The sequence below is a fragment of the Micromesistius poutassou genome (genome assembly GCF_964030765.1).
Source record: "Micromesistius poutassou genome assembly, chromosome: 12".
In the NCBI taxonomy this organism is placed as follows: Eukaryota; Metazoa; Chordata; class Actinopteri; order Gadiformes; family Gadidae; genus Micromesistius; species Micromesistius poutassou.
Genome location: NC_140282.1, coordinates 126981 through 151980, shown reverse-complemented (window position 1 = coordinate 151980; position 25000 = coordinate 126981). Strand labels below are relative to the sequence as shown.

The 25000-nt window shown below is 46.8% G+C and overlaps 3 protein-coding genes across 3 annotated transcripts in view; 2 read left to right on the top strand and 1 right to left on the bottom strand.

The window, feature by feature from the left end:
* phkb (phosphorylase kinase, beta) overlaps positions 1 to 11764 on the bottom strand; it is a 53965-nt gene extending 42201 nt beyond the window's left edge. Inside the window, exons 1-6 of the mRNA XM_084475844.1 lie at positions 11700 to 11764; positions 9650 to 9736; positions 6191 to 6329; positions 4527 to 4626; positions 575 to 682; positions 98 to 178 (exon numbers count right to left, since the gene is read on the bottom strand). Of these exons, the coding sequence (XP_084331970.1) occupies positions 98 to 178; positions 575 to 682; positions 4527 to 4626; positions 6191 to 6329; positions 9650 to 9736; positions 11700 to 11757 (573 nt within the window). The 5' untranslated portion in view covers positions 11758 to 11764. The remainder of the gene's footprint in view (positions 1 to 97; positions 179 to 574; positions 683 to 4526; positions 4627 to 6190; positions 6330 to 9649; positions 9737 to 11699) is intronic.
* A 240-nt stretch (positions 11765 to 12004) lies between these two features.
* itfg1 (integrin alpha FG-GAP repeat containing 1) lies at positions 12005 to 19150 on the top strand (the record flags this gene model as incomplete). The annotated part of the gene is made up of 7 exons (XM_084475843.1): positions 12005 to 12253; positions 13107 to 13191; positions 13383 to 13519; positions 13977 to 14034; positions 14283 to 14360; positions 15063 to 15169; positions 18945 to 19150. Exons 1-7 carry the CDS (start codon positions 12013 to 12015, stop codon positions 19148 to 19150), a joined length of 912 nt encoding a protein of 303 aa, XP_084331969.1. The 5' UTR covers positions 12005 to 12012.
* A 995-nt stretch (positions 19151 to 20145) lies between these two features.
* neto2a (neuropilin (NRP) and tolloid (TLL)-like 2a) overlaps positions 20146 to 25000 on the top strand; it is a gene marked incomplete at both ends in the record, with an annotated part of 11052 nt that continues 6197 nt past the window's right edge. The window contains one exon of the mRNA XM_084475842.1: positions 20146 to 20190. Within this exon, the coding sequence (XP_084331968.1) occupies positions 20146 to 20190 (45 nt within the window). The remainder of the gene's footprint in view (positions 20191 to 25000) is intronic.

The following is a 25000-nucleotide window of genomic DNA, read 5'->3' as shown; positions in this document are numbered from 1 at the left end:
TGAGGCCCTGAGGCTGACCATTAGAGGCTGTGTGTAAAGCAGCAGCCTCCTTTCACTACACAGCTATAGAACAGTTTACAGCATGTTTCACTGGTACCTCATCAGTGTTGTAAATGATCTGGAGCCCGGAGCAGATCATCTCCACCAGGTAGAGCAAGAACAGAGACACGGCATCGATCTAGGGCGAGAGAGAGAGAGCTTCTTAACCAAACTTTATTGCAACATTATTAGTTATACAATTATCTTACTCCTTTACCTTATTAAGCTTCTACAATATATGAATCATATTTATGTAAATATGATTCATATATTGTATACCAGGAGTAGGGTCAGGGTTAGGGCTAGGGCTCGGGCTCGGGCTCGGGCTAGGGCTAGGGTCAGGGCTAGGGCTAGGGCTAGGGCTAGGGTCAGGGCTAGGGCTAGGGTCAAGGCTAGGGTCAGGGTTAGGGTTAGGGCTAGGGTCAAGGCTAGGGTCAGGGTTAGGGTTAGGGCTAGGGTCAGGGTTAGGGCTAGGGTCAGGGTTAGGGTCAGGGCTAGGGCTAGGGCTAACTCGTGGTTCATGATGAAGGCTCACCTGCAGGTGGCTGTAGTCGCTGCAGGAGAACATCTCGTCCCCGGTGTCCAGGTGGAACACAGAGTGCAGACACTTGGAGGGGCTGGGGTCCTGCTTGAACTGCTCCACCTGAGGCCAGAGGAGTCAGAACCAGGAGACGGGAGGACAGGAAGTCAGAACCAGGAGACGGGAGGACAGGAAGTCAGAACCAGGAGACGGGAGGACAGGAACAGGAAGACGAGTCAGAATCTAAATTCTAGATCAGAATTAGAAGACAAAAAACGAATACAAAGAGAAGCCGGAGGTAGAGAGAAGGAAACGTAGTAAACAGTCCTCATTAAGTCTGCAGTCTGTAGGGGGTCCCCACAGACCGGACCCCACAGAGGGGGGTCCACACAGACGGGGGTCCCCACAGACCGGTCCCCACAGAGGGGGGTCCACACAGACAGGGGTCCCCACAGACAGGTCCCCACAGACAGGTCCCCGCAGACCGGTCCCCACAGAGGGGGGTCCACACAGACAGGGGTCCCCACAGACAGGTCCCCACAGACCGGTCCCCACAGACCGGTCCCCACAGACGGGGGTCCCCACAGACCGGTCCCCACAGACCGGTCCACACAGACCGGTCCACACAGACGGGGGTCCCCACAGACCGGTCCACACAGACGGGGGTCCACACAGACGGGGGTCCACACAGACGGGGGTCCCCACAGACCGGTCCCCACAGAGGGGGGTCCACACAGACCGGTCCCCACAGACAGGTCCCCACAGACCGGTCCCCACAGACGGGGGTCCCCACAAACCGGTCCACACAGAGGGGGGTCCCCACAGACCGGTCCCCACAGACGGGGGTCCCCACAGACCGGTCCCCACAGACGGGGGTCCCCATAGACCGGTCCACACAGACCGGTCCACACAGACGGGGGTCCCCACAGACCGGTCCCCACAGACAGGGGTCCCCATAGACCGGTCCACACAGACCGGTCCACACAGATGGGGGTCCCCACAGACAGGTCCCCACAGACCGGTCCCCACAGACCGGTCCCCACAGACAGGGGTCCCCATAGACCGGTCCACACAGACCGGTCCCCACAGACCGGTCCCCACAGAGGGGGGTCCCCACAGACAGGTCCCCACAGACAGGTCCCCACAGACCGGTCCCCACAGACGGGGGTCCCCACAGACCGGTCCACACAGACGGGGGTCCCCACAGACCGGTCCCCACAGAGGGGGGTCCACACAGACCGGTCCACACAGACCGGTCCACACAGACGGGGGTCCCCACAGACCGGTCCCCACAGACCGGTCCCCACAGACCGGTCCACACAGACGGGGGTCCCCACAGAGGAGGGTCTCCACAGACCAGTCCTCACAGAGGAGGGTCTCCACAGACCGGTCCACACAGACGGGGGTCCCCACAGACCGGTCCCCACAGAGGGGGGTCTCCAAAGACCAGTCCACACAGACGGGGGTCCCCACAGACCGGTCCCCAGGCTGTGAGGTGGTGGGCATTTCTGCAGGTAATGCAGATTGTGCTTCCTGCAGCTATTTCTACAATAGATCAGTCACTCCAGAGCGTGCTGATCCTGCTGGGATCAGCAGACAGCGGCTGCAAACACATCTCCATGCTCCCTGCTGCTTCTGCTGCACAAGAATTAGAAATAATTGGTCCCTCGTCCCAATTTTGCGCCAATCTTATCAGTTCCTCTACCCGCCCCCACCCCCCCTTCAGAGAGATCTGTCTGTCCCCCCCCCCTTCCTTTTTGTGCTCCCATTATGAGAACCTTGTTATTCCAGAAATAGAACAGATTTCTCCAGCAATATTTGGGCCAGTATATATATATATATAGGGAGAGAGAGAGAGAGAGAGAGAGAGAGAGAGAGAGAGAGAGAGAGAGAGAGAGAGAGAGAGAGAGAGAGAGAGAGAGAGAGAGAGAGAGAGAGAGAGAGACTAACAATAGGTATGGATGTTCAGCCATTGAAGTCCTCTCTGCTTGGTTTCCCTCCAGATCTGTACTGCAGTTATTCGGCACTGCAGTACAGTCAATACAAACAGGCCAACATCCCCTCACAACACCTGACACATCATTAGTATTTCTGATAAAGACGTGAGGTTTGAACTCAGCCTCCTCAGCTGAAGAAGCCCCACCCTCCAGATGAGTGACAGGAGGCTCCTTGTGTCTCATTTCACTAAAATATAACCCCAAAGAGAATTAATATTGTGTATGAATGATTAAGTTCAAATCATATCAAATCAAATATGTTTTATTTTACTTTCTTCATTCAAATCAAAATGTTTTTTTTTCATTTAGACTAAAGAATAATTACCATGATCATTTGTCAATCAAAGTCATTTTATAGTCCATGAGTCTACAAAACAAACAGAATAAGGGGAATATGAACTGTTCACCAAACCGCTACTATGGAAGCTAAATCTTTGAAGTCCATATTTGAAAAAAGATTGACTATGAACATTGTTTGTGTTTCATCTTCTTCTATTTACGCACGTGTCCGGCCTCCATTAACACATCTGCTGTTCTCTGTAACGGGACGGCCAGGGCGGAGCCACTCCACACACTGCCTCTTAATTAACACACGGCCGTCTCCTCAATTAGCTCAGGATCCAATGAGCACTGGGCTGTCAGAGAGACAGTAGAGACCAGCTGTCAGAGAGACAGTAGAGACCAGGTGTTACAGAGACAGTAGAGACCAGCTGTCAGAGAGACAGTAGAGACCAGGTGTTACAGAGACAGTAGAGACCAGCTGTCAGAGAGACAGTAGAGACCAGGTGTTACAGAGACAGTAGAGACCAGCTGTCAGAGAGACAGTAGAGACCAGGTGTCAGAGAGACAGTAGAGACCAGGTGTCAGAGAGACAGTAGAGACCAGCTGTCAGAGAGACAGTAGAGACCAGGTGTTACAGAGACAGTAGAGACCAGCTGTCAGAGAGACAGTCGAGACCAGGTGTTACAGAGACAGTAGAGACCAGCTGTCAGAGAGACAGTAGAGACCAGGTGTTACAGAGACAGTAGAGACCAGCTGTCAGAGAGACAGTAGAGACCAGCTGTCAGAGAGACAGTAGAGACCAGGTGTTACAGAGACAGTAGAGACCAGCTGTCAGAGAGACAGTAGAGACCAGGTGTTACAGAGACAGTAGAGACCAGGTGTTACAGAGACAGTAGAGACCAGCTGTCAGAGAGACAGTAGAGACCAGGTGTTACAGAGACAGTAGAGACCAGCTGTCAGAGAGACAGTAGAGACCAGCTGTCAGAGAGACAGTAGAGACCAGCTGTCGGAGAGAACCGCTCTCTCCTCTCACACTACAGTCAGGGAGAGGAATCTGCAAGGCAAATCAGATGCAATCAGTGGTGCGGCTCGTTTAGACCTCGTTAAGACCTCGTTAAGACCAGGCCGGAGGTGCGTCTTTGATCACGACGCAGGATGTCACCTGCAGAGTATGTGTGTGTGCGCGCATGCGCATGTGTGTGTGTGCGACCAGGGGCTGTAAGTTAACAGCAGGACTGTGACCTCACCTTGTCAGCCTGCCTCATGTAGCAGTACAGACCTGACCTCTGACCTCTGAGCTCACCTTGTCAGCCTGCCTCATGTAGCAGTACAGACCTGACCTCTGAGCTCACCTTGTCAGCCTGCCTCATGTAGCAGTACAGACCTGACCTCTGACCTCTGAGCTCACCTTGTCAGCCTGCCTCATGTAGCAGTACAGACCTGACCTCTGACCTCTGAGCTCACCTTGTCAGCCTGCCTCATGTAGCAGTACAGACCTGACCTCTGACCTCTGAGCTCACCTTGTCAGCCTGCCTCATGTAGCAGTACAGACCTGACCTCTGACCTCTGAGCTCACCTTGTCAGCCTGCCTCATGTAGCAGTACAGACCTGACCTCTGACCTCTGAGCTCACCTTGTCAGCCTGCCTCATGTAGCAGTACAGACCTGACCTCTGACCTCTGAGCTCACCTTGTCAGCCTGCCTCATGTAGCAGTACAGGACTCCTCTCAAGGTCTTGATGGCCGAGTGCTCCAGCTCGTGGGTCCGCCCCATGTCGTCATCGATCCTCCTGGGGGACAGCAGTTAGTAAAGAACAGGTTAGGCTGGTTCAGGTCCATAACAGGTTAGTTAATAACCCATAACCAGGGGTGCACATAACTGGTACGCAAGTACGCATGCACGCCCATAATCAGGGATGAGTAACGTCACTTGTGTCACTACAACGCTTTTGCGTAACTAACGGGATATCGAAAAAAATCCAAAAAAAGATACATTGAGCAGCTACTTTGGCGTTCGCCACCTGCAAAGAAAAGTCCAACGGAGCCAGAGCAGAAGACAGCTTTTTTTGAAGTGGCGCCAAGATGTGTTGTGGCTCGAAACGAATGATAAGCGCACTGAAATGTGCGCTCATGTGCGCTGTGTGCGCTGTGCACCGTGCACACACTGGAGAGTGTGCAAAATCTGTTGAGTGCAACGTTCCTTTTGTGAGATATTCAAACGCTCCATGGTCAAGCCACTGCAGTTTGATTTAAAAAAAATAAGTGGAGCAAAATACACTGCTGTGCTTAAGAAGTTGTGTATTGAAAATGGAATCTCCTTTGTGAATGATCAGATGTTACGTGTGGGCCTATGTGGGTGCGTTCCAAACACCATCTCCTAGTACTCACCTGAGTGACTCACTAAAAAAGTGATGCACCCCTGCCCATAACCCTAACCCACTGTGTGTGGATCTGTTGACTGGTCCAGTAAGGCCAGAGGAATGGATCTTTACAAAATGAAACATCTTTACAAAAAGAAAACATTCATAAGTTAACTTCCTGTTCATATATATATATAAAATCTGTGATGGCACGTGGAGCTGCCTGTTGGAGGGCAGAGAAAGGCCGTCCAGAGGCCTGTGGAGATGGACTGTGCATTAAGCATGAGGCCTGACCTTACATCAAACTGGAGGCTCAGAGGACACTCCGGTTTTGATCTCCCATCAAAGGCCCGTTTCCACAGACTCATCCACAGACTAATCCACAGACTCAGCCCTGCCCTAGCGCCTGTTAGCTTCAATGCTCCAAAAGCACGTACAGGTATTATTCTTCAAACGCACGGTACAAAACAGCAGTCTTGAGTGCGAAAACATCCTGCATTACTTTGGGCTTTCAAATCCCAGTGTGACTTGGCCAGGGCGGGTGACTTGGAAGGTCACCCCGGGATTATTAGGCTGACAATCACTGCAACGGATTTTCATTTAAAAGGCCTGCTGCAACTCCGCCTTCTAAATCGCTCCTGCTTTAATGCGGATTGACGTTTCATTTCAAAACGATTAGCAATTGGAAAGTTTTTGATATCAGAGCTACGCTTTTGTCTTAACCCTGGTGAGGTCAGAATTATACAACACACACACACAGCTCACAAAGTAAGTAATGGCAGTGACCGGATGTGTCGGATGAGAATGTTTTTAATTGAATGTTAAGGACGCTTCTCATGCAGACGGATGTGAATGATGGTGTTGATGCATGTGCTCCGCTCATCCCCTCCGTGTGTGTGTGTGTGTGTGTGTGTGTGTGTGTGTGTGTGTGTGTGTGTGTGTGTGTGTGTGTGTGTGTGTGTGTGTGTGTGTGTGTGTGTGTGTGTGTGTGTACCTGTATGCCAGCGCCAGGGCCCAGGTCCCAGCAGCACAGTACAGGGAGTCCCTCACGCGGGCCTCCTTGCAGGAGGGGCACGTCTTGACGGGGTACAGGCCTGTGGTGGGACTCTGGTGGTTGAGGATGGTGGCCTTCACTGGGGACAGAGAGCACCTTTCAGATGAGGCCTTGGTGGACTTGATTGACTCTTCAAAGACTTGAGGCTCTGGTCAATACATTATCTTGATGTATTTTATCCTTTTATTGTACAAAAGCCAGGGGAAGTGTACATAACCCCGCCCCCTGCATAACCCCGCCCCCTGCATAACCCCGCCCATTGGATAACCCCGCCCCCTGCATAACCCCGCCCATTGGATAACCCCGCCCCTTGCATAACCCCGCCCCCTGCATAACCCCGCCCATTGGATAACCCCGCCCTATTGGACCACTCGGAACAGTTTCCAAAAATCACCTGAGCATCCCTGGCTACGTTAAAATCCAAAGGTTACATTGTTACTTTACTTAAGTTTAAAACCTTCTCAATCTGGTTTTAGCACTTCATTTGGTGTCCCCTGATCTTTACTGGTCTTCTACAACACATCACAACTAATGAGTTGTAATGTATTGTTTAACTGTACAGATCCCAATGCAGCCTCAGAATGAGCCCAGCTTCCTGCCAAAGTGAGGAAGATAGACGCGCAAGAATGTGCAACAAGTATCACAACTTCCCATTGCAAAGCAACACACTATGAGGCTGAGAGCCAACCTCGTGTTCCTTCACACCAACACAGAAGCTGGTCCAACTGAAACGGTTAGTGTTGGGTTAGGGTTAGTTGTTAGTTGTTGGGTTAGGGTTAGTTGTTAGTTGTTGGGTTAGGGTTAGTTGTTAGTTGTTGGGTTAGGGTTTGTTGTGGGTCAGGGTTAGTTGTTAGTTGTTGTCCATTACAAGGCCATGGGACAGTGGTGTGTGTGTGTGTGTGTGTGTGTGTGTGTGTGTGTGTGTGTGTGAGAATGTGCCTGCATGTGTGTAGCACCTCTAGAGGTCCTCACAGATGACCGATCTGTCTGAACGCTGCACTTCATTTTTCATCTGCACATTATGCCGTCCAAATGAAGGGAACACTCATTATTCACTGCCTCAGAGAGAGAGAGAGAGAGAGAGAGAGAGAGAGAGAGAGAGAGAGAGAGAGAGAGAGAGAGAGAGAGAGAGAGAGAGAGAGAGAGAGAGAGAGAGAGAGAGAGAGACATTGGTGGTGTGATAAAGAGGTGAGATGGGGTGAATTAAGTAGCGTATTAATGAACATTCCATATATTTAGCTGCAAAGTCGGAAACCATGCATGACGCACACACAGATCTGTGCATTACTCTTACAAGGGTAAACCTCTGGTCTCCACCCTGTTGAAACCGACACGCACATTAGGCTGGCTATTATTAACCTGGTCTTTTAACCTACCTCCTACCAGCCACCTCCCCGAGGTCCAGGGTGTAGTTACAGCTCTGTTAACACTACTATTACTACGGTAACCACTACGGTAACCGCAATCACCAAGCACAGCTCTGTGCGGGGGCCAGAGCTCTGCTCCAATCACCAAGCACAGCTCTGTGAGGGGGCCAGAGCTCTGATCCAATCACCAAGCAGAGCTCTGTGAGGGGGCCAGAGCTCTGCTCCAATCACCAAGCACAGCTCTGCTTGACCCTGAGGGTCAGAGCTTCAGGCTGGCTCCTCCTGAGCCACACATCTAGCAGGTTCAGTCCAGAAGGTTCCTCATGAGGGATGGACAGGGATGCTTGGAGTGGGTGGAGAAGTTCTACAATAGAGATGCTGCTTGTATAGAACCAAACCAAGATGGAAAATAGAGTTTTGGTGAGCTATATTCTGCACAACAATACTTTCATTTCTTATCAGAAAGTCATATCCTTATTTTGTTTTTCCCCAGAGATAGAAGTGGTCGTTAGCGGCACAGCGCGAGTGATGAGATCAGCAGATGAAAGAGGCTGACTCTCTCAGACCCACACAGCGTCGGGATGCAAATCCACTGTTGTTGCCAGTTTTCTGCCTTGTCATCCATCAAGCTAATGTCCCACTAAATAAGCAGCTAATGTATGAGAAGCGCAGTCTGCCAGCTGCACTGGGTCATTTCCCTGCAACGCCAGGGTGCAGGAGGGGGGGGCAACATGAAGACAGCGGGACAGGAGCCAGCAGAGTCTAGTCGTTTCCCTACGAGCCGGGAGGTTCTGAACCCTAATGTCTACTGAAGCCCCACTGGCTCATTAACGACATGGGGGAACTCAAGCGTCTTCTAAATGACTAAATATAATGTAAATAACTCCAATTATGACTGATTGTATACAAAAATGAGAAATAGATGGGATAAAACTGTGGAAGTGTTGACAAAATGACTGAGTGCCCCCCAGAACCATTAGTTAAATAAATAACAGAGAGATATTCTCCATTCCTTAATCTGCACCAGAAGACGAGGCGATACGGACCTTCTGCTTCACGCCTTACCCAGTGTCCAGTCGGGAGCGGAGGCTACCCCATGAACAATGAACCCATGAACATTACCCAGGCAACAATGAACCCATGAACATTACCCCAGCAACAATGAACCCATGAACATTACCCCAGCAACAATGAACCCATGAACATTACCCCAGCAACAATGAACCCATGAACATTACCCCAGCAACAATGAACCCATGAACATTACCCCAGCAACAAGATCCAGAGACAAGGGGGAGACAATGAAGCGATTAACTCATTATCGTGGGACGCGCTCCACTCCTCTTTTATGACTAAATAAATATCAACACAAGATGGTCGCACAACAGCGCTCCTCATTACCAGAGTGATGGGCTTGGCTGAGGGGTCACAATGGTCCCAATAAGTGGCCGACCACATAGTTGGTTCTGATTGGTCGCTTCCAGTAAAACCAGGTGTTGGAGAGAGTGCCTGGGCGACCATGATAACACTGTTGGCTTTGTTCCCCACAAGAATTGGAAAAGCGTTGCCAACTGCTGCAGGACACAATTGTGAAGTGAGCGTGCAGCTCGAGCTTGGGAACATACTGCAATCTCCATGGAGACGTTTATTGTGGCAATCGTTTTCCGACTAAAAAATGACCATTTGGCCCGCGATTATTGTAGTTTAAAACACAAGTACCCATGAGCGTAACCCAGGCAGCGATGTATAAATGAACCCATCTGGTAAATAGTCTGCTCTGAATCGAACCCTCTCAAAGAATAGACCACACAGAGTACTCGAAGCTTTTAACACACAAGTTTTAAAATAGGTACAAAAACCTGCATCTAAGTGCACTCAATGAACCTCTGAGCTTTGTTTGGGAGGCCTATCTGTACTGTCATTCACATTTCAGAAGCTTAAGAAGCTCTCTAATGATGGCATCAAAACAGTTCACTCCTGCAGTTCAGTCTTCAGCTCTACCAGAAGATGCAGTTGAATGAGCAGATCTCACCTGACTTGTAGTAGTGGTCCAGTTTCTCCCACAGTGGTTCATCCTCCCGCTGGAGGAAGGACAGCTTGAGCGGTTCATAGATGGAGCCTGGAGGAACATTAAACCATCATTATGACATCTAATGCTGCTGTACGCTCCTATCAGTAGGTCTAATGCTGCTGTACGCTCCTATCAGTAGGTCTAATGCTGCTGTACGCTCCTATCAGTAGGTCTAATGCTGCTGTACGCTCCTATCAGTAGGTCTAATGCTGCTGTACGCTCCTATCAGTAGGTCTAATGCTGCTGTACGCTCCTATCAGTAGGTCTAATGCTGCTGTACGCTCCTATCAGTAGGTCTAATGCTGCTGTACGCTCCTATCAGTAGGTCTAATGCTGCTGTACGCTCCTATCAGTAGGTACTAGAATAGAGTGAATATCAACAGCGTTCAAAGGCAGCATGATAGATTCCATTGATCAGCTCAATATTACTCCATGATGAGTTGGTTAGAGGTATAGTCCGTGTTCATTTGGCATCCTTTCATCTCGTGCTGTTTAAGGGGACATGGGTCTGTAACACCTCATGTTGAAAACTGTTTGTTATTTGAATTGAAACCCTACCATTAATGAAATGCCTACTTGGCATTATGTCAGGTCTTGTCACTGTAAATTCATTAATAACATGTTGTATCTTACTTGATAGTGAAAGCATAAGGGGTATGCTTTCAATATCAAGTAAGTATCAACTTGAAGGAAACCCGATCTAATAAACTCAAAATGCAGACTTTTAACATCCATGTGATGCATTTTGGTTGTAAACAGAATTGCCCCTCAGGGACTAATAAGGTAATCTGAATCTGAATCTAAATTTTAATTGCTTTGACCTTAGTCACTACCACAGTAGGTCAAAAGGTCACATTCTTACTGACATTAGCGCCAACCCATCTCCTACAGATCACTACAGAGATGAAGTGAAACATGTTTTTCAGGCTCTTCTTTAAACAGCTATAGAGGTGATGTTTATCTACTAAGAATACAAAAGTAATGCATCAGGTCAAGCTTATTAATAGTATTCACTGCCGGAGGATTTATCAAAGGTGTGCTGGCCAACATAAAGAGAACAATGGTTCTGTGGATACGAATGGGTCTGGCTTCATAGAGACAGTGGTCATGGACCAGTACTCCTCTTCAGTACTCACCATCTCTGACAAGGTGCCTTTCAGCCGTGTGAGCCTCGGCCATGCTCACAAGATGCAGGTTAAAGCCAGTGGTCAACTAAATTACAACTACTGCAATTGAATGGATTGAGTTAGTAGCAGACAGACATGTGACAAGCTCAAATTAATAATGAATTACATTCTGGCTCTGCATTGAAAGAAATAATAACATTCAATCAATTACACTGGATTAAAAGTGCTACTAAATTATATGTAATGGCCGTAAGCACACAAGTCAATAAAGAGTCATAATGAACACAGCCTTAATCATTTTGTTGACCATATTTGTTCAGAAATATGGATCTTAAATGGCTCCATAATTACACATTTGAGCAATGCTGCAAATGTTTTTTAATTTCAGTTAGGTAACTTTTTCATACTCAAGTATGCTTAACTGTCTTATTATGACACAGACACAGATAGAGAGATAGACAAATGTGTGCATAGATGGACAGATAGATTTAAGGATAGATAGTAGATAGATATGATAGATAGATGAATATATATTATAGTCAGTTGTTAGTGTGCAGGGCAGCATCTATGGGGTATAATTTATAATACAGAGCCTGCATACAGTTAATACAGTACGATAAGTACAATTATCTATCTTCATACGTTCTGGCCATATGTTGAATATAGGTCATTGCAGCACACACTTGTTATTGTATGCAATAAGATCTTATTATAGCTCAGAAGCCCCTCAACGCGAACTCTGACCTTTCATGCTTCTCCCCTGCGCTTCATAACTAAATGATTGTATCACAAATCGCACGACATTCAACACAGGCATATGTGTATAACTGCAAAGCTCGCAGTGACAAATGTTGCACAATACGTTGAGAATCCATAAACCCAACCTGATCTTTTAGTTCTGAACTCCAGGAGCTTCCAGCTCACATCTGCCAGGCTCGCCATGTTTTCTGTCAGTACGACACTGCTGCAAACACGGAACACAACCAGACGGGATTCGATGAGCACTTTATCAAGAAAATATAACTGCAATCGCTCAACAGCTCGTAAATGTATTTTCTTCAAAAACATCAAAAACGTTGAATAAATATACAACGTATTATTGTTTTTAATAGTTTTGTTTTGCTGCGCCCTGCCGTAAAGCGCCCTGCCGTACAGCGCTGTCAGTGTTGTTGTGTGAGGATGTTGAAGATGTTGAAGATGGGGTCCAGGAGCGCCCCTGGTCCGGGGGGTGTCGCTGGTCCGGGGGGTGTCGCTGGTCCGGGGGGTGTCGCTGGTCCGGGGGGTCTCCGTGTCCTCCTCCTGCTCTCCGGTGTCGTCAGTTCGCTCGCGCTCCAGGACGTCACCGCCGATCTGTTCGGAGCGGAGAACCGCGGGACGGTGGCGGCGTTCGGAGACTTCAACTCCGACAAACAGACCGACCTGTTCGTCATCAGGAACCGTAAGAGCCTCTAGAACCCTCTAGAACCCTCTCTATAGGATATAGATCTATATAAACACTGTTCATCATCAGGAACCGTAAGAGCCTCTAGAACCCTCTAGAACCCTCTCTATAGGATATAGATCTATATAAACACTGTTCATCATCAGGAACCGTAAGAGCCTCTAGAACCCTCTATATGATATAGATCTATGTATATAAGCACCCCTTGAACAGACCGGTCTCTTCAGCATCAGGGACCTCTGTATACAGACCCCTTATGGTCTGTATACAGACCCCTTATGGTCTGTATACATACCCCTTATGGTCTGTATACAGACCCCTTATGGTCTGTATACAGACCCCTTATGGTCTGTATACATACCCCTTATGGTCTGTATACAGACCCCTTATGGTCTGTATACATATCCCTTATGGTCTGTATACAGACCCCTTATGGTCTGTATACAGACCCCTTATGGTCTGTATACATACCCCTTATGGTCTGTATACAGACCCCTTATGGTCTGTATACATATCCCTTATGGTCTGTATATAGACCCCTTATGGTCTGTATACAGACCCCTTATGGTCTGTATACATACCCCTTATGGTCCATATCCATAATATGCCGTCCTATAGTGTGTAGACTCAGTAACACACCAGCCATCCTATAGTGTGTAGACTCAGTAACACACCAGCCGTCCTATAGTGTGTAGACTGTGTATCCTGCAGGGTTGCCAACTAACACTCCCCTGTTATCCCCTGTTATAATGTAAGCATTATAAGAGTCTCACACCAGCCAAAAACCCAAAGTTGGCAACCCTGGCGACTCCTTGTTCCAGAGTCTGAGCTGGTGATCTTCTTCTTCCAGAGTCTGAGCTGGTGATCTTCTTGGCAGATGTGAACATACCTTACTTCAAACCTAAAGTCAACATCAGTAAAGATTCTTTGCCACGGTGAATAAAAAGTTCTTAATTGTCTCTTTCTTCCTTTTGATAGCCTGTAAACTGTTGGTCATGTATTTACGTTGAATTCATGGGCTACATTTTGTTTGTATTCTGAACCACCTACACATGAGACTTAGTTTCTGAGGTATTGGCAGTGTTTAGGCCCGGGCTGACATTACCCGCCTGGTCTCGTGTTTCAGTGACAGCGTCATCACCAGCGTGGTACCCGGCGACTACGATGGAGACTCTCAGATGGACGTGCTTCTCACTACCAGCCCCAAACAGGGCGAAGACGCCACCACTGTGTTCATCTTCTGGGGGAACAACCAGACGCTGGGTAAATAAAGCCACTGACTTCTTGGAACCACTAGAGCGTCATGCAGTTGTATTAGGTCCTACCGTGTGGGATCCGACTCAGTTATACGGTTCAGCTCATTTCTCTAGAATACAATAATTCTGGGATAATCTGGCTCACAATTAGAATTCAGGTTCACTTTGTATTGACCAATTGACCAATTCCTGTTTGATATTCACGCAAGGTTTTCTGTTTATGTTGAGTTCATCCAATTCTTATTATTAAATTGTATGACATAAGAAGACTTCTGGGTCAGCTTCCAATTATCTTAACATTCAAAGTATACAATCTGCATTGTCGTTCTGCCTTCATCTGGTTCTTTGTCAGCGTATCGAACGATGCAGACTGAATTAACTACTAGAAGAAGACCCCTGTAGCCTTCTGGTCACACCAAGTAGCAATGCTAATAATAATGTTTCTTGATGTCTGTTTTGAACAGATCCAGGTTCTCGGTTGGAGCTGAACAAGACCTTCGTGGATCAACCTCTTGTCATGGAGTAAGTCTGTCTCAAAATATGAGCCCTGTTCTTTTCCTGTTCCTTGGTTTGCTCAGGACTTAACATGGAAGCAACTATGCACATCAACATTCAATTATTGCAATTTTCTCACATTTGTGGCTTCCACTATGGTGGATTAAACAAAGATTTGCCATAGATGTATTGTCTGTCACAAACTATAAGAAGACTTGAGCAAGTAATATTGAAAACATTTTCTGATTTGATAAATTTGCATTCTGCCCTCGCAGCTTCAACGGTGATATGATCCCGGACGTGTTTGGGATCATCAAAGACGGCTCCACGGAGGTCTGCCTTCTGAGAGACCGGTAAGCTCTTACTGTGGTCTTGGTCAGACAGCTTTCTTATTTCATGAACTTTGTGGACCTTTGTAAATGGCATTATGAATGTTGTCGTTCCAGGCTTTAATGGGCTAAATGATTCCAAAAATGTCTTCCCCCACATTTGGAACAATAAATAAAATTGACCAAAATTGTATTTTCTTAAACCATCAGATAACGCCATGTGAGAAACTCCATCCAAGAACGCACGTTTTTATGATATCCAGAACATTAACATGACATAATGTACTGCATGATTATAAGATATGGGCAATCAATTTCAATTCAATTGTATTTATATAGTCCTTAATCGCTGGTACAGTCTCAAAAGGCTTAACAGGCTGTGTGTTTATGACCCCCCCCCCGACCCTAGCCCCCCAGAGGGCAAGAAACAATTAGCAAGGAGCGCAGAGTGGGGGATCCCACCTTCCATAGATCAGGAGTGCAGTGGGGGCCATAATATGGGGCGACATACATACATCCATACAGGCTAAACATGTCTGTATTGCTTCAGGCCCTAATGTGTGTGTATGTACATGCACCCAGGCCCTAATGTGTGTGTATTGCTTCAGGCCCTAATGTGTGTGTATGTACATGCACCCAGGCCCTAATGTGTGTGTATTGCTTCAGGCCCTAATGTGTGTGTATTGCTTCAGGCCCTAATGTGTGTGTATGTGTGTGTTGTTCCAGACTGGTTGAGTGGCACAAGGCTCTCAGCGCCCCCATTAAGATGCGTGTCCCCCACTCCAACGCCTTTGTGGACCTCAACATGGACTTCACCGCAGGTAGGTCAAAAGGTTAAAGTTAGGGTTAGAGTTGGGGTCAAAGGGTTAGAGTTAGGGTCATAGGGTTAGGGATAGGGTTAGTTGGGGTCAAAGGGTTAGGGTTAGAGTTAGGGTCAAAGGGTTAGAGTTAGGGTCATAGGGTTAGGGATAGGGTTAGTTGGGGTCAAAGGGTTAGAGTTAGAGTTAGGGTCAAAGGGTTAGAGTTAGGGTCAAAGGGTTAGGGTCAAAGGCTTAGAGTTGGGGTCAAAGAGTTAGAGTTAGGGTCAAAGGGTTAGAGTCAGGGTCAAAGGGTTAGAGTCAGGGTCAAAGGGTAAGAGTTGGGGGTCAAAGGGTTAGAGTTAGGGTCAAAGGGTTAGAGTTAGGGTCAAAGGGTTTGAGAAAATATGCACCCCACATATACAAATCTAAGGTCATGGAATTTTGTTTTATTGATTTGATTATTATTTGTTTTCTACAAAAACCTGAATGTTGTGCTGCTAGTATGCTATTCTTAGGAATGGACCTCTTCCAACAGTAGAGCAGGGTGGGCTGATTGAGCATCATTTGTAATTATCATGTCATGTAACTTTCTAAACCTGTCTGGTCCGATGTCTGTCAAGGCTACACGGGGCGAAAAAGGATGAGACTTTAGAACAAATAAAATATTGGTGCTCACCACCAAGATTATTGGAGGGTAATTTGCAGATATCAAAATAGAGACTCAAAGATTGAATGCTAACTTTGAAGTTGGTTCCGAGAGAGGAAACTACCAATGTTCTTCACCGGTGAATGAAGTCATCAGCCTCCGTTGCTTCTCCCTCACGGCCCCAGCTACCTGCAGCCCTATGCTTAACATTCAGGGAAGCTTTTCATTTTGCTGCTCCAAACTAATCCTTATACTTAAAGGGATAGTTCAGGATTTTGGACATCAGGTCTCATTTCCAAGTGAGCCAGTGTGTTATTTATCATTGGAGACCGTTTTCAATACTTTTCATTCAGTCCTTCTAGTTGCAGAAATCGCTGGTGCTAGGCTAGCGCAAGTCGAGAATAGTGTTAGAAATAAACGTATCCTTGCATCGCATTGCATTTAGTTTATAATCCCTGTAGTTGGAAGCAAGCTACGGCAGCGGCGGACTGATATTACCTGGAGTGCGCTTCTCTGTTTACCTTCTGCTGTAGTGAATCGGTTGCTACACCGGAGCAAAGTGAAATTCCGCCGCTGCTGAGAAAGTAGTTCCCCAAAATGTAATGTGATCATTGCGATACAAGGATAGTTTTATTTCTAATATTATTCTATCAACACAGACATTTACATCGATAGTCGGGCATTATAATTGGTTTGCATCGGGTGTACTTTGGAGTGGGTAAAACTGTTTTTATTGGAAAGCTAACAGTTCCCCTCGAGTTGCGCTAGCCTAGCACCAGCGATTTCTGCAACTAGAAGGACTGAATGAAAAGTGTTGACAACGGTCTCCAAGGATAAATAACACACTGGCTCACTTGTCCTGAACTATCCCTTTAAGCTAGTCAGAGAGCAGTGTCTGGTAACTGCAGGCGTCTCTGCATGCTGTTCACTCTACCTGATTTCCTGGTTGGAGGCAATTTAACCAGAGAGAGTTTAATTCATCGTTAAGCTGTTGCAGGATTAGGCTAAAGACGAGGAATTCTTACGGACGCTGCCTTCCTGAGTGTGATGGAGTTCCTCAAATAGCAAGCTGCAGGGACCTCGTTCTGATTAGGGAGTTGCACACAGTTGGTATCGCAATGGATTTCTTAATATGACAGTGTAAGAGTTTAATTCAGTGTGTCTGCTATAGATTGGTAAGCCAATCTTCCCAGCCTGTCATTCTTCGCTATTCTGCTTGCTAGTTTGTGGTTTACATTCTTCAGAGGATTGACCGAAAATAAGAGAAAATTAATGTCTTTAGTATAATTGTTGTGTTTAAGATGACACAAATAATTATCATTCTGTGCAGCTTTCCAAACCAAGAATACGTTACCCAAGTAACAGATTAAATTGTGGAAATGCCACAATTGTCCTTCTTCTCTGGCTCTCCGTTCCCCTCCCTAGCCTCCTCCATTAGCGTCCTGTAATGGGTTCAGCTGTGTTCAGGGGGCAGCAGGCACAGCCTGGGGTGCTGAGCACCAGCAAATCCTCACTGCTGCAGTCACCATTGTAAGTCTGCTGTTTTGTGTTGGGGTGTCCAGATCAACTGAAATAACATGCTGTACAGTCAATAAGAGTCAAGAAGCAGGCATACAGTGAGTCAAGAAGCAGGCATACAGTGAGTTATGAAGCAGGCATACAGTGAGTCAAGAAGCAGGCATACAGTGAGTTATGAAGCAGGCATACAGTGAGTCATGAAGCAGGCATACAGTGAGTCATGAAGCAGGCATACAGTGAGTTATGAAGCAGGCATACAGTGAGTCATGAAGCAGGCATACAGTGAGTTATGAAGCAGGCATACAGTGAGTTATGAAGCAGGCATACAGTGAGTCATGAAGCAGGCATACAGTGAGTTATGAAGCAGGCATACAGTGAGTTATGAAGCAGGCATACAGTGAGTTATGAAGCAGGCATACAGTGAGTTATGAAGCAGGCATACAGTGAGTTATGAAGCAGGCATACAGTGAGTTATGAAGCGGTATAAGATGATGGCAGCGGCAGTTCCATGGAAGAAGGAGTGGAGTAATGGAGGTTTGAATGGATGGAGGTCTAGCAGGAGACTGCTCTGAGTAGATCTGTTACAGTAGGACAGCTCTTCTTGGAGGTGATGAATGAACACGCTGCATTAGCAAAGGGAACATTTCAGGTTTTTTGGTAAATGATATATGATATGATATGTCTATATATATATATCTATGATATATAGACAAGTGGTTAATGGTTCTGCGGGCGTGGCCTCCTGACTATATGGGCTGTAGTAGCTGTACACAGCGTTGGGCTAAGCTGCCAGTTACTCTGCCTTAAATGAAGCTTCACCACACAGAAGTTTACCCCAGAGAAATGTACCAGGCTAAGCTACAACAACGTGGCAAAAGGAGTTGACTTCATCAGATGCTATGCATGCTTATTCAATGCTATTTCAGTGATCAATATACCAGACATACAGAAACACAGCACATACAACACACACTAACCCTAACCCTAACACACTAACCCTAACCCTTTATTACACAATAACTGAACAGAAACAGTTCAGTTCCTTCTTTCTTCTTTCCATCAACTGCGTGTGTTTGGTCTGTGTGTGTGCGTCTGTCTGTGTGCATGTGTGTCTGGTCTGTGTGTTTGCGTGTGTGTGTCTATGGTCATAGCATCAGCTCAATGAAGAAACGTGATGTCACCATCATACAGAAGTGCCTCTTTCAGCTTCCATCCACACAGAACCCCTAACGTTAGTATGTTTACCGGCCCAACACTGCTTCACCATCACCACACCAAAAGGGTGTCTGTAGCGCAGCCATGTTTCAGCTCATTATCCAGGGTGCTCATTATCCTGCTCATTATCCAGGGTGCTCATTATCCAGCTCATTATCCAGGGTGCTCATTAACCAGGGTGCTCATTATCCAGCTCATTATCCAGGGTGCTCATTATCCAGCTCATTATCCAGGGTGCTCATTATCCAGCTCATTATCCAGGGTGCTCATTATCCAGCTCATTATCCAGGGTGCTCATTAACCAGGGTGCTCATTATCCAGCTCATTATCCAGGGTGCTCATTATCCAGCTCATTATCCAGGGTGCTCATTATCCAGCTCATTATCCAGCTCATTATCCAGGGTGCTCATTATCCAGCTCATTATCCAGGGTGCCACGGTGGCATCTCCGTACAGACCGGCCCCCAGGCGGGACCAATGGAACCTGAAGCTCTCCCAGGTGCCTCAGCCTTCCTGAGTCTCCTCCTGGTGTCCACCGAGGTGTTCTGGGTTCCAGGGAGGAGACTCAGCCTTCCTGAGTCTCCTCTCCTGGTGTCCACCGAGGTGTTCACCAGGGAGGAGACTCAGCCTTCCTGAGTCTCCTCCCTGGTGTCCACCGAGGTGTTCTGGGTTCCAGGGAGGATGAGCGGAGGGTCAGGGTCACAGGTAGGACTCCAATCTCAGCGCTCTGTCAGGGCAGTAAACAGTCCCATGCCTCACATTGACCTTGCTGTATCAGCAGCACAGCCAGCAGGGAATAAAGAACAGAATGCCTTCCTGGCTTGTTATAAGAGCTCGTTATTAGAGCTCCTTGTAGCTGCTGAGTAGACTGATCCTCCAGGTAACCCTGTGACCTCGCTGGCTTTAGCATCCATAGGGCAACTCTCATGGTGTTTGAAGGATTTCCTTATTGCCAAACACACCCCTACATTGAGCGGTTTGTCTTATATTGAACTAGGAATTAGAAATCCCATCGCTGACATCTCTGGATGTCATTGCTTGCTGCGCTGCATTAAGATGAACATGCTGGTAGCAAGGTGTGGTTAGACACCTCTCTCACCCTACCTACCAGCTTTAAACTTAAACTGCATTTTTAGGAAATATTTCTTTAATAACCGCAATGGTTCAGAATTTACAAAAATCTGCACCGACTGCACCGGAATGGGCCCAAAATGTGGATATTGGTTTCGTGTCGATACCTCAAACTGTAGGAGGAGATATGGTTACAATATCAGCAGGAAGAATAATCTCTTAATACAGTTGTGTGCTTGCTTTGCAAACACATTAAACGGAAAGCAGCACTTGCTGGCAGCGAAGCAGGCTTATGTAATGGACAGCAGAGATGGGCTCTGTATAACATCCAAACCAACACACAGGAGAAGTCCTGAGCCTTGTAATGCTATATGCATAGTCACACATCTCAGATGTTGCTGCTAAACCCAGAGGTAGCCAATTGCGGGGTTGCATGCCAAGTGGTGATTGAGGATGACATTTTAGGCACAAGCATCCACAACAAGAGCCATTTTGTAAAAGAAAAAGAAAAACAAGCCATTGCTAGGCAACTAGCGCGACGATGCTTGGCGCAGCATCCAATGAAAGCAGACTTCTGTGTGGAGAGGGGCTTGCTGATGCTGCGGGTAATGTGGGGTAAAATGGATTCGCCATCAAACAACATTGTTTGCTGTGGAGAATCTAAACTAATGGGATGGGGATTATATTTGAATTAAGGGTTTTTTCTCCCTGGGAGAACATGATGGAATGACTTGGTGAGGAAGAGACATGGAGGGAGAAGGAGGGACACTTTCTTTGAAATTTCCCAATTACAGATTCCTTTTAATAAAAAGACTCCTTCAGACAAGTTTACAATTTTTAAAGGTGCACTCAGCAGTTGGCGTCATCACATTATGAACTAAACAGACTCAAACGGACTCACCCTGGATTGAACGTAAAATATAGTTATGGGTAAAGAACATTCATTTAATTTATTTACTTTTTCTCTTCAATCTTTAATGTTTACTGGCCGCAATTGCGTTCCAAGTACTTAAGTAGTAGAAAACGGGCTGTAGCCAGGGAGGATCAGTTGTTTCCAGGACTCACTCTCGACTATCATCTGTTACTCTCGACTAACCCAGTAAGGGAAGTGATAATCCATTTTAAAATGACCAAGGGATTAGGTTGACTCAAACTGCCCATCATGACCAACATATTGAATACTTCCCTTATGTAATATTGCACACAGCACACATGGTACATCGCTATTTTCATTCCCCTAATAATTTATACAACTCATGAACATATCTGCTGAAGCTGTATTGGCAGGCATGACCTTGGAGCCCAGGAAATATCCTTACATAAATGATGGGCTACCCTAATTCAGTTAGGAACCGCTTCACCCCCACAATGCAACGTGTGTGTGTGTGTGTGTGTGTGTGTGTGTGTGTGTGTGTGTGTGTGTGTGTGTGTGTGTGTGTGTGTGTGTGTGTGTGTGTGTGTGTGTGTGTGTGTGTGTGTGTGTGTGTGTGTGTGTGTGTGCGCGCGCTGGTTCTATGTGTATCAGAAGTGGAGCTTTAGAGTAGAGCTGTAATCCCCCCATAGCTAGTGCACCTACGTTGTTCCCTGTAATGGTTTTAGGAGATTATTTCTTCCGGGAATAGAACTGCTCCATTCTGTGCTGGTGTGCTGCTCCATGTTTGTGAATGAGACGTTTTGATAGAACCTAGCGAAAGGCGCCGAGCGAGCGGAGTGGGGCTACATATTGGCTTAGTGACGGATTTATGCTATGGAGCCTTTCACTTTGTCACTGGCCTCGATTTTTTGTGTGTGTGTGTGTGTGTGTGTGTGTGTGTGTGTGTGTGTGTGTGTGTGTGTGTGTGTGTGTGTGTGTGTGTGTGTGTGTGTGTGTGTGTGTGTGTGTGTGTGTGTGTGTCCATGCAGATGGAACTATATATACTTCCATATTGAAATCCTATTCATAGGTTATGACTTTAATTTATTCTGTAACATGCTGTTCTATGCTATGTGGCATTCTACATAATATAAATTCACCAGATTTCTAAATACATTTTCTAAAACCAGCATACCAACCAATATCCTGTAGTGGGCTGTATACCGTTGCTGTAATATCTGCATATATCACAACCTACATATCATTCCCTAGCTAATTGAGAGGATTTGGGTTATTAATGTGTGATATTTTCTGCATTTCTCAATCCATTGCTTAGTTTAATAAAGGAAAATCATTACTAATCTCTAAGTTACCAACCCAACTTTTGTCCTGTGGAAATAGTTTCAGTAATTAGTAACTAGTTCTCAAGACCTAGGAGCATGTCATCGGAATGAGTTTTGTGAGCATAAACCACTGGTAGTTTAAACGTATTGGTCAACAAGTTAAACCCATATAGGTGCACTGAAATGCATCATTATTGCAATGAAATGTGTGTCTTGTGCATAGTGCATTTCTTTAAACGTGCATACATGTATGTAACATGGAAGCAGTGAACCCATTTCCCTTTTGGCACCTGAAGGCTAAATGCATAGGAGAGGTTCTGCTGTCTATTATTAGTCTGCTGCAGGTGTTACTCTTCACTTCACTGGTAGCCTAGCGGTGGTTAGCTTGTGAACAAGTGCTTTGAGTGCGAGAAAAGCGCTATACAAATCAAATTTATTATTATTATTATTAAGAACTTCTGTGTCCATGTCATTCTGCTTATTGTAATTCCATTAATCAATTTCTCCAGTTCCACTCTGTCAGAACAGAGGCCGCTCCATGCAGAGTGTGATCAGGCTGCTGATGTAGTCTCTGTCAGAGAGAGACAGGGAGAGGGGGTCTCCTGTAAGACTGCAGAGGGAGGGACGGAGAGAGACAGGGAGAGGGGGTCTCCTGTAAGACTGCAGAGGGAGGGACGGAGAGAGACAGGGAGAGGGGGTCTCCTGTAAGACTGCAGAGGGAGGGACGGAGAGAGACAGGGAGAGGGGGTCTCCTGTAAGACTGCAGAGGGAGGGACGGAGAGAGACAGGGAGAGGGGGGTCTCCTGTAAGACTGCAGAGGGAGGGACGGAGAGAGACAGGGAGAGGGGGTTGTTAGGGGAGGGGTATCCTGTATGGTCTGGCAGCCTTTGCCGCAATCAAATCCATAATCCTTGTTTTCTCTGTTTCCACCTGTTGGCTCTCTGACTGCTGCTCTGCTCACTGAGGTGTGTGTGTGTGTGTGTGTGTGTGTGTGTGTGTGTGTGTGTGTGTGTGTGTGTGTGTGTGTGTGTGTGTGTGTGTGTGTGTGTGTGTGTGTGTGTGTGTGTGTGTGTGTGTGTTCCACTGTATAACCTGCTGTACGGACACCATAGTCTGCACCATCAACACCACCAGCACAAAAAGCATCAATTACTATAAACCACATGTACTACATTTGAATGTAGTGGACTCTTAAGATAAGGGTTAACCCTCTAATGATAAGGGTTAACCCTCTAAAGAGAGAGTAAGACCAGTCATACAGGACTCCTCACACCACATGTGTTAAAGGTAAGGGTTAATCCTCTAAAGGTAAGGTAATACCAGTCATACAGGACTCCTCACACCACATGTGTTCACCAGGATGGATGTGAGAGCATCAGCCCTACCACCTGACAGGACCATGAATCAAACATCTTCCTGTCAAACTGCAGAGATCCACTGTGATGACGTGCTCTGCTGTCTCTCTCCGTCTCACACATCTCACTCTGTGTCCTGTTTATCATGTGCCCCTCCAGTGCATTAAGGAATGCATTGGAGTTAACTGTTTACTGTTAAAATTCACTTCCTAAAATCCCATTTTGTCTTTGGTAGGATATTAAGAATCAGGAAACAAGGCTTATATATAGTCTCTGATTTCAGGGGTTGATTCTGTGCTTTCTCTTTCTCTGCGTTCTGCGAGAACGCAGTAGGACTGGTGGGTCTGAGATGATGCATGTTGCCTCCCTCCCTGTCTCTCTGTCATTCTAGAATTCAAACATAGATTCTCATTCTCAACTAGTAAGAATTGGGTTATTGTAGTTGGTAATATGCAAGGATTTTTTTTTATATTATAGATATTTCAAATTATTATGCATGCTAGTAAGAATAACATTTTTATTACTAAGGATTGAATTGCTAATAGTAAGATTTAAAACATTTCTCACTCTTACTGGTTAGAATTAATCTTGCCCAGTGGCGCCAAAGACCATTAGAAGTCTCTCTCTCTGTCTCTCTCTCTCTCTCTCTCTCTCTCTCTCTCTCTCTCTCTCTCTCTCTCTCTCTCTCTCTCTCTCTCTCTCTCTCTCTCTCTCTCTCTCTCTCTCTCTCTCTCTCTCTTTATTTTGGAGGTCTGCTATTTCAGCACCAAAGCAATAGCTGAGGCTTGCTGAATAAGCCTCTACAACAAATAACTACTGGTCATGATGGTATAATCATATTTCGGGGAAGATGGTTCATATGGAACAATACAAGGATGTTTTGGAGATATAACTAAAGAAGACGCTGAAGATATGATGTGATGGGGATATGATGGATGGGAGTGATATTTACTTTACTTTTTTAGTGTGAGCGTATTTCTTTTCTGCATTTCTTATGACTACTACAATATACATGTAGAATCAAATAATTAGACCAACACATGTCCCTAATTAAGCGTAAGTAGACTACTTTGGGACAAAATATAGTGTGTGTGTGTGTGTGTAGTTCTGATGTAAATGCAAGGTTAAATGAAAGAATCTATACTTCAGGACTATTGTTCTTCTCTTAATGGCCATGCTGGCCGTCCTCCAGAAGTGCTGAGTCTGCATTAGCTTCAGCTGTCATCATTGCTGACAGCGGTCACAGCTGGTTGGGCCGGGCTCCGTCACTGGTCCACTGGGCCCTGATGTCTCCGCTGAGCTCACCGGCCGCCACATGGGATCAGAGCTGTAGGCCGGACGCCAGCCGGTCACATGGCTCTGACCCAGTTCATCACCTGGGGAGCCCTGGGACCCCTAGAGAGAGACCAGGGGGACCCTAGAGAGGGACCAGGGGGACCCCTAGAGAGAGACCAGGGGGACCCTAGAGAGAGACCAGACCAGGGGGACCCCTAGAGAGAGACCAGGGGGACCCTAGAGAGAGACCAGGGGGACCCCTAGAGAGAGACCAGACCAGGGGGACCCCTAGAGAGAGACCAGGGGGACCCTAGAGAGAGACCAGACCAGGGGGACCCTAGAGAGAGACCAGGGGGACCCTAGAGAGGGACCAGGGGGACCCCTAGAGAGAGACCAGGGGGACCCTAGAGAGAGACCAGACCAGGGGGACCCCTAGAGAGAGACCAGGGGGACCCTAGAGAGAGACCAGGGGGACCCCTAGAGAGAGACCAGGGGGACCCTAGAGAGAGACCAGACCAGGGGGACCCCTAGAGAGGGACCAGACCGCAGGGGGACCCCTAGAGAGAGACCAGGGGGACCCCTAGAGAGA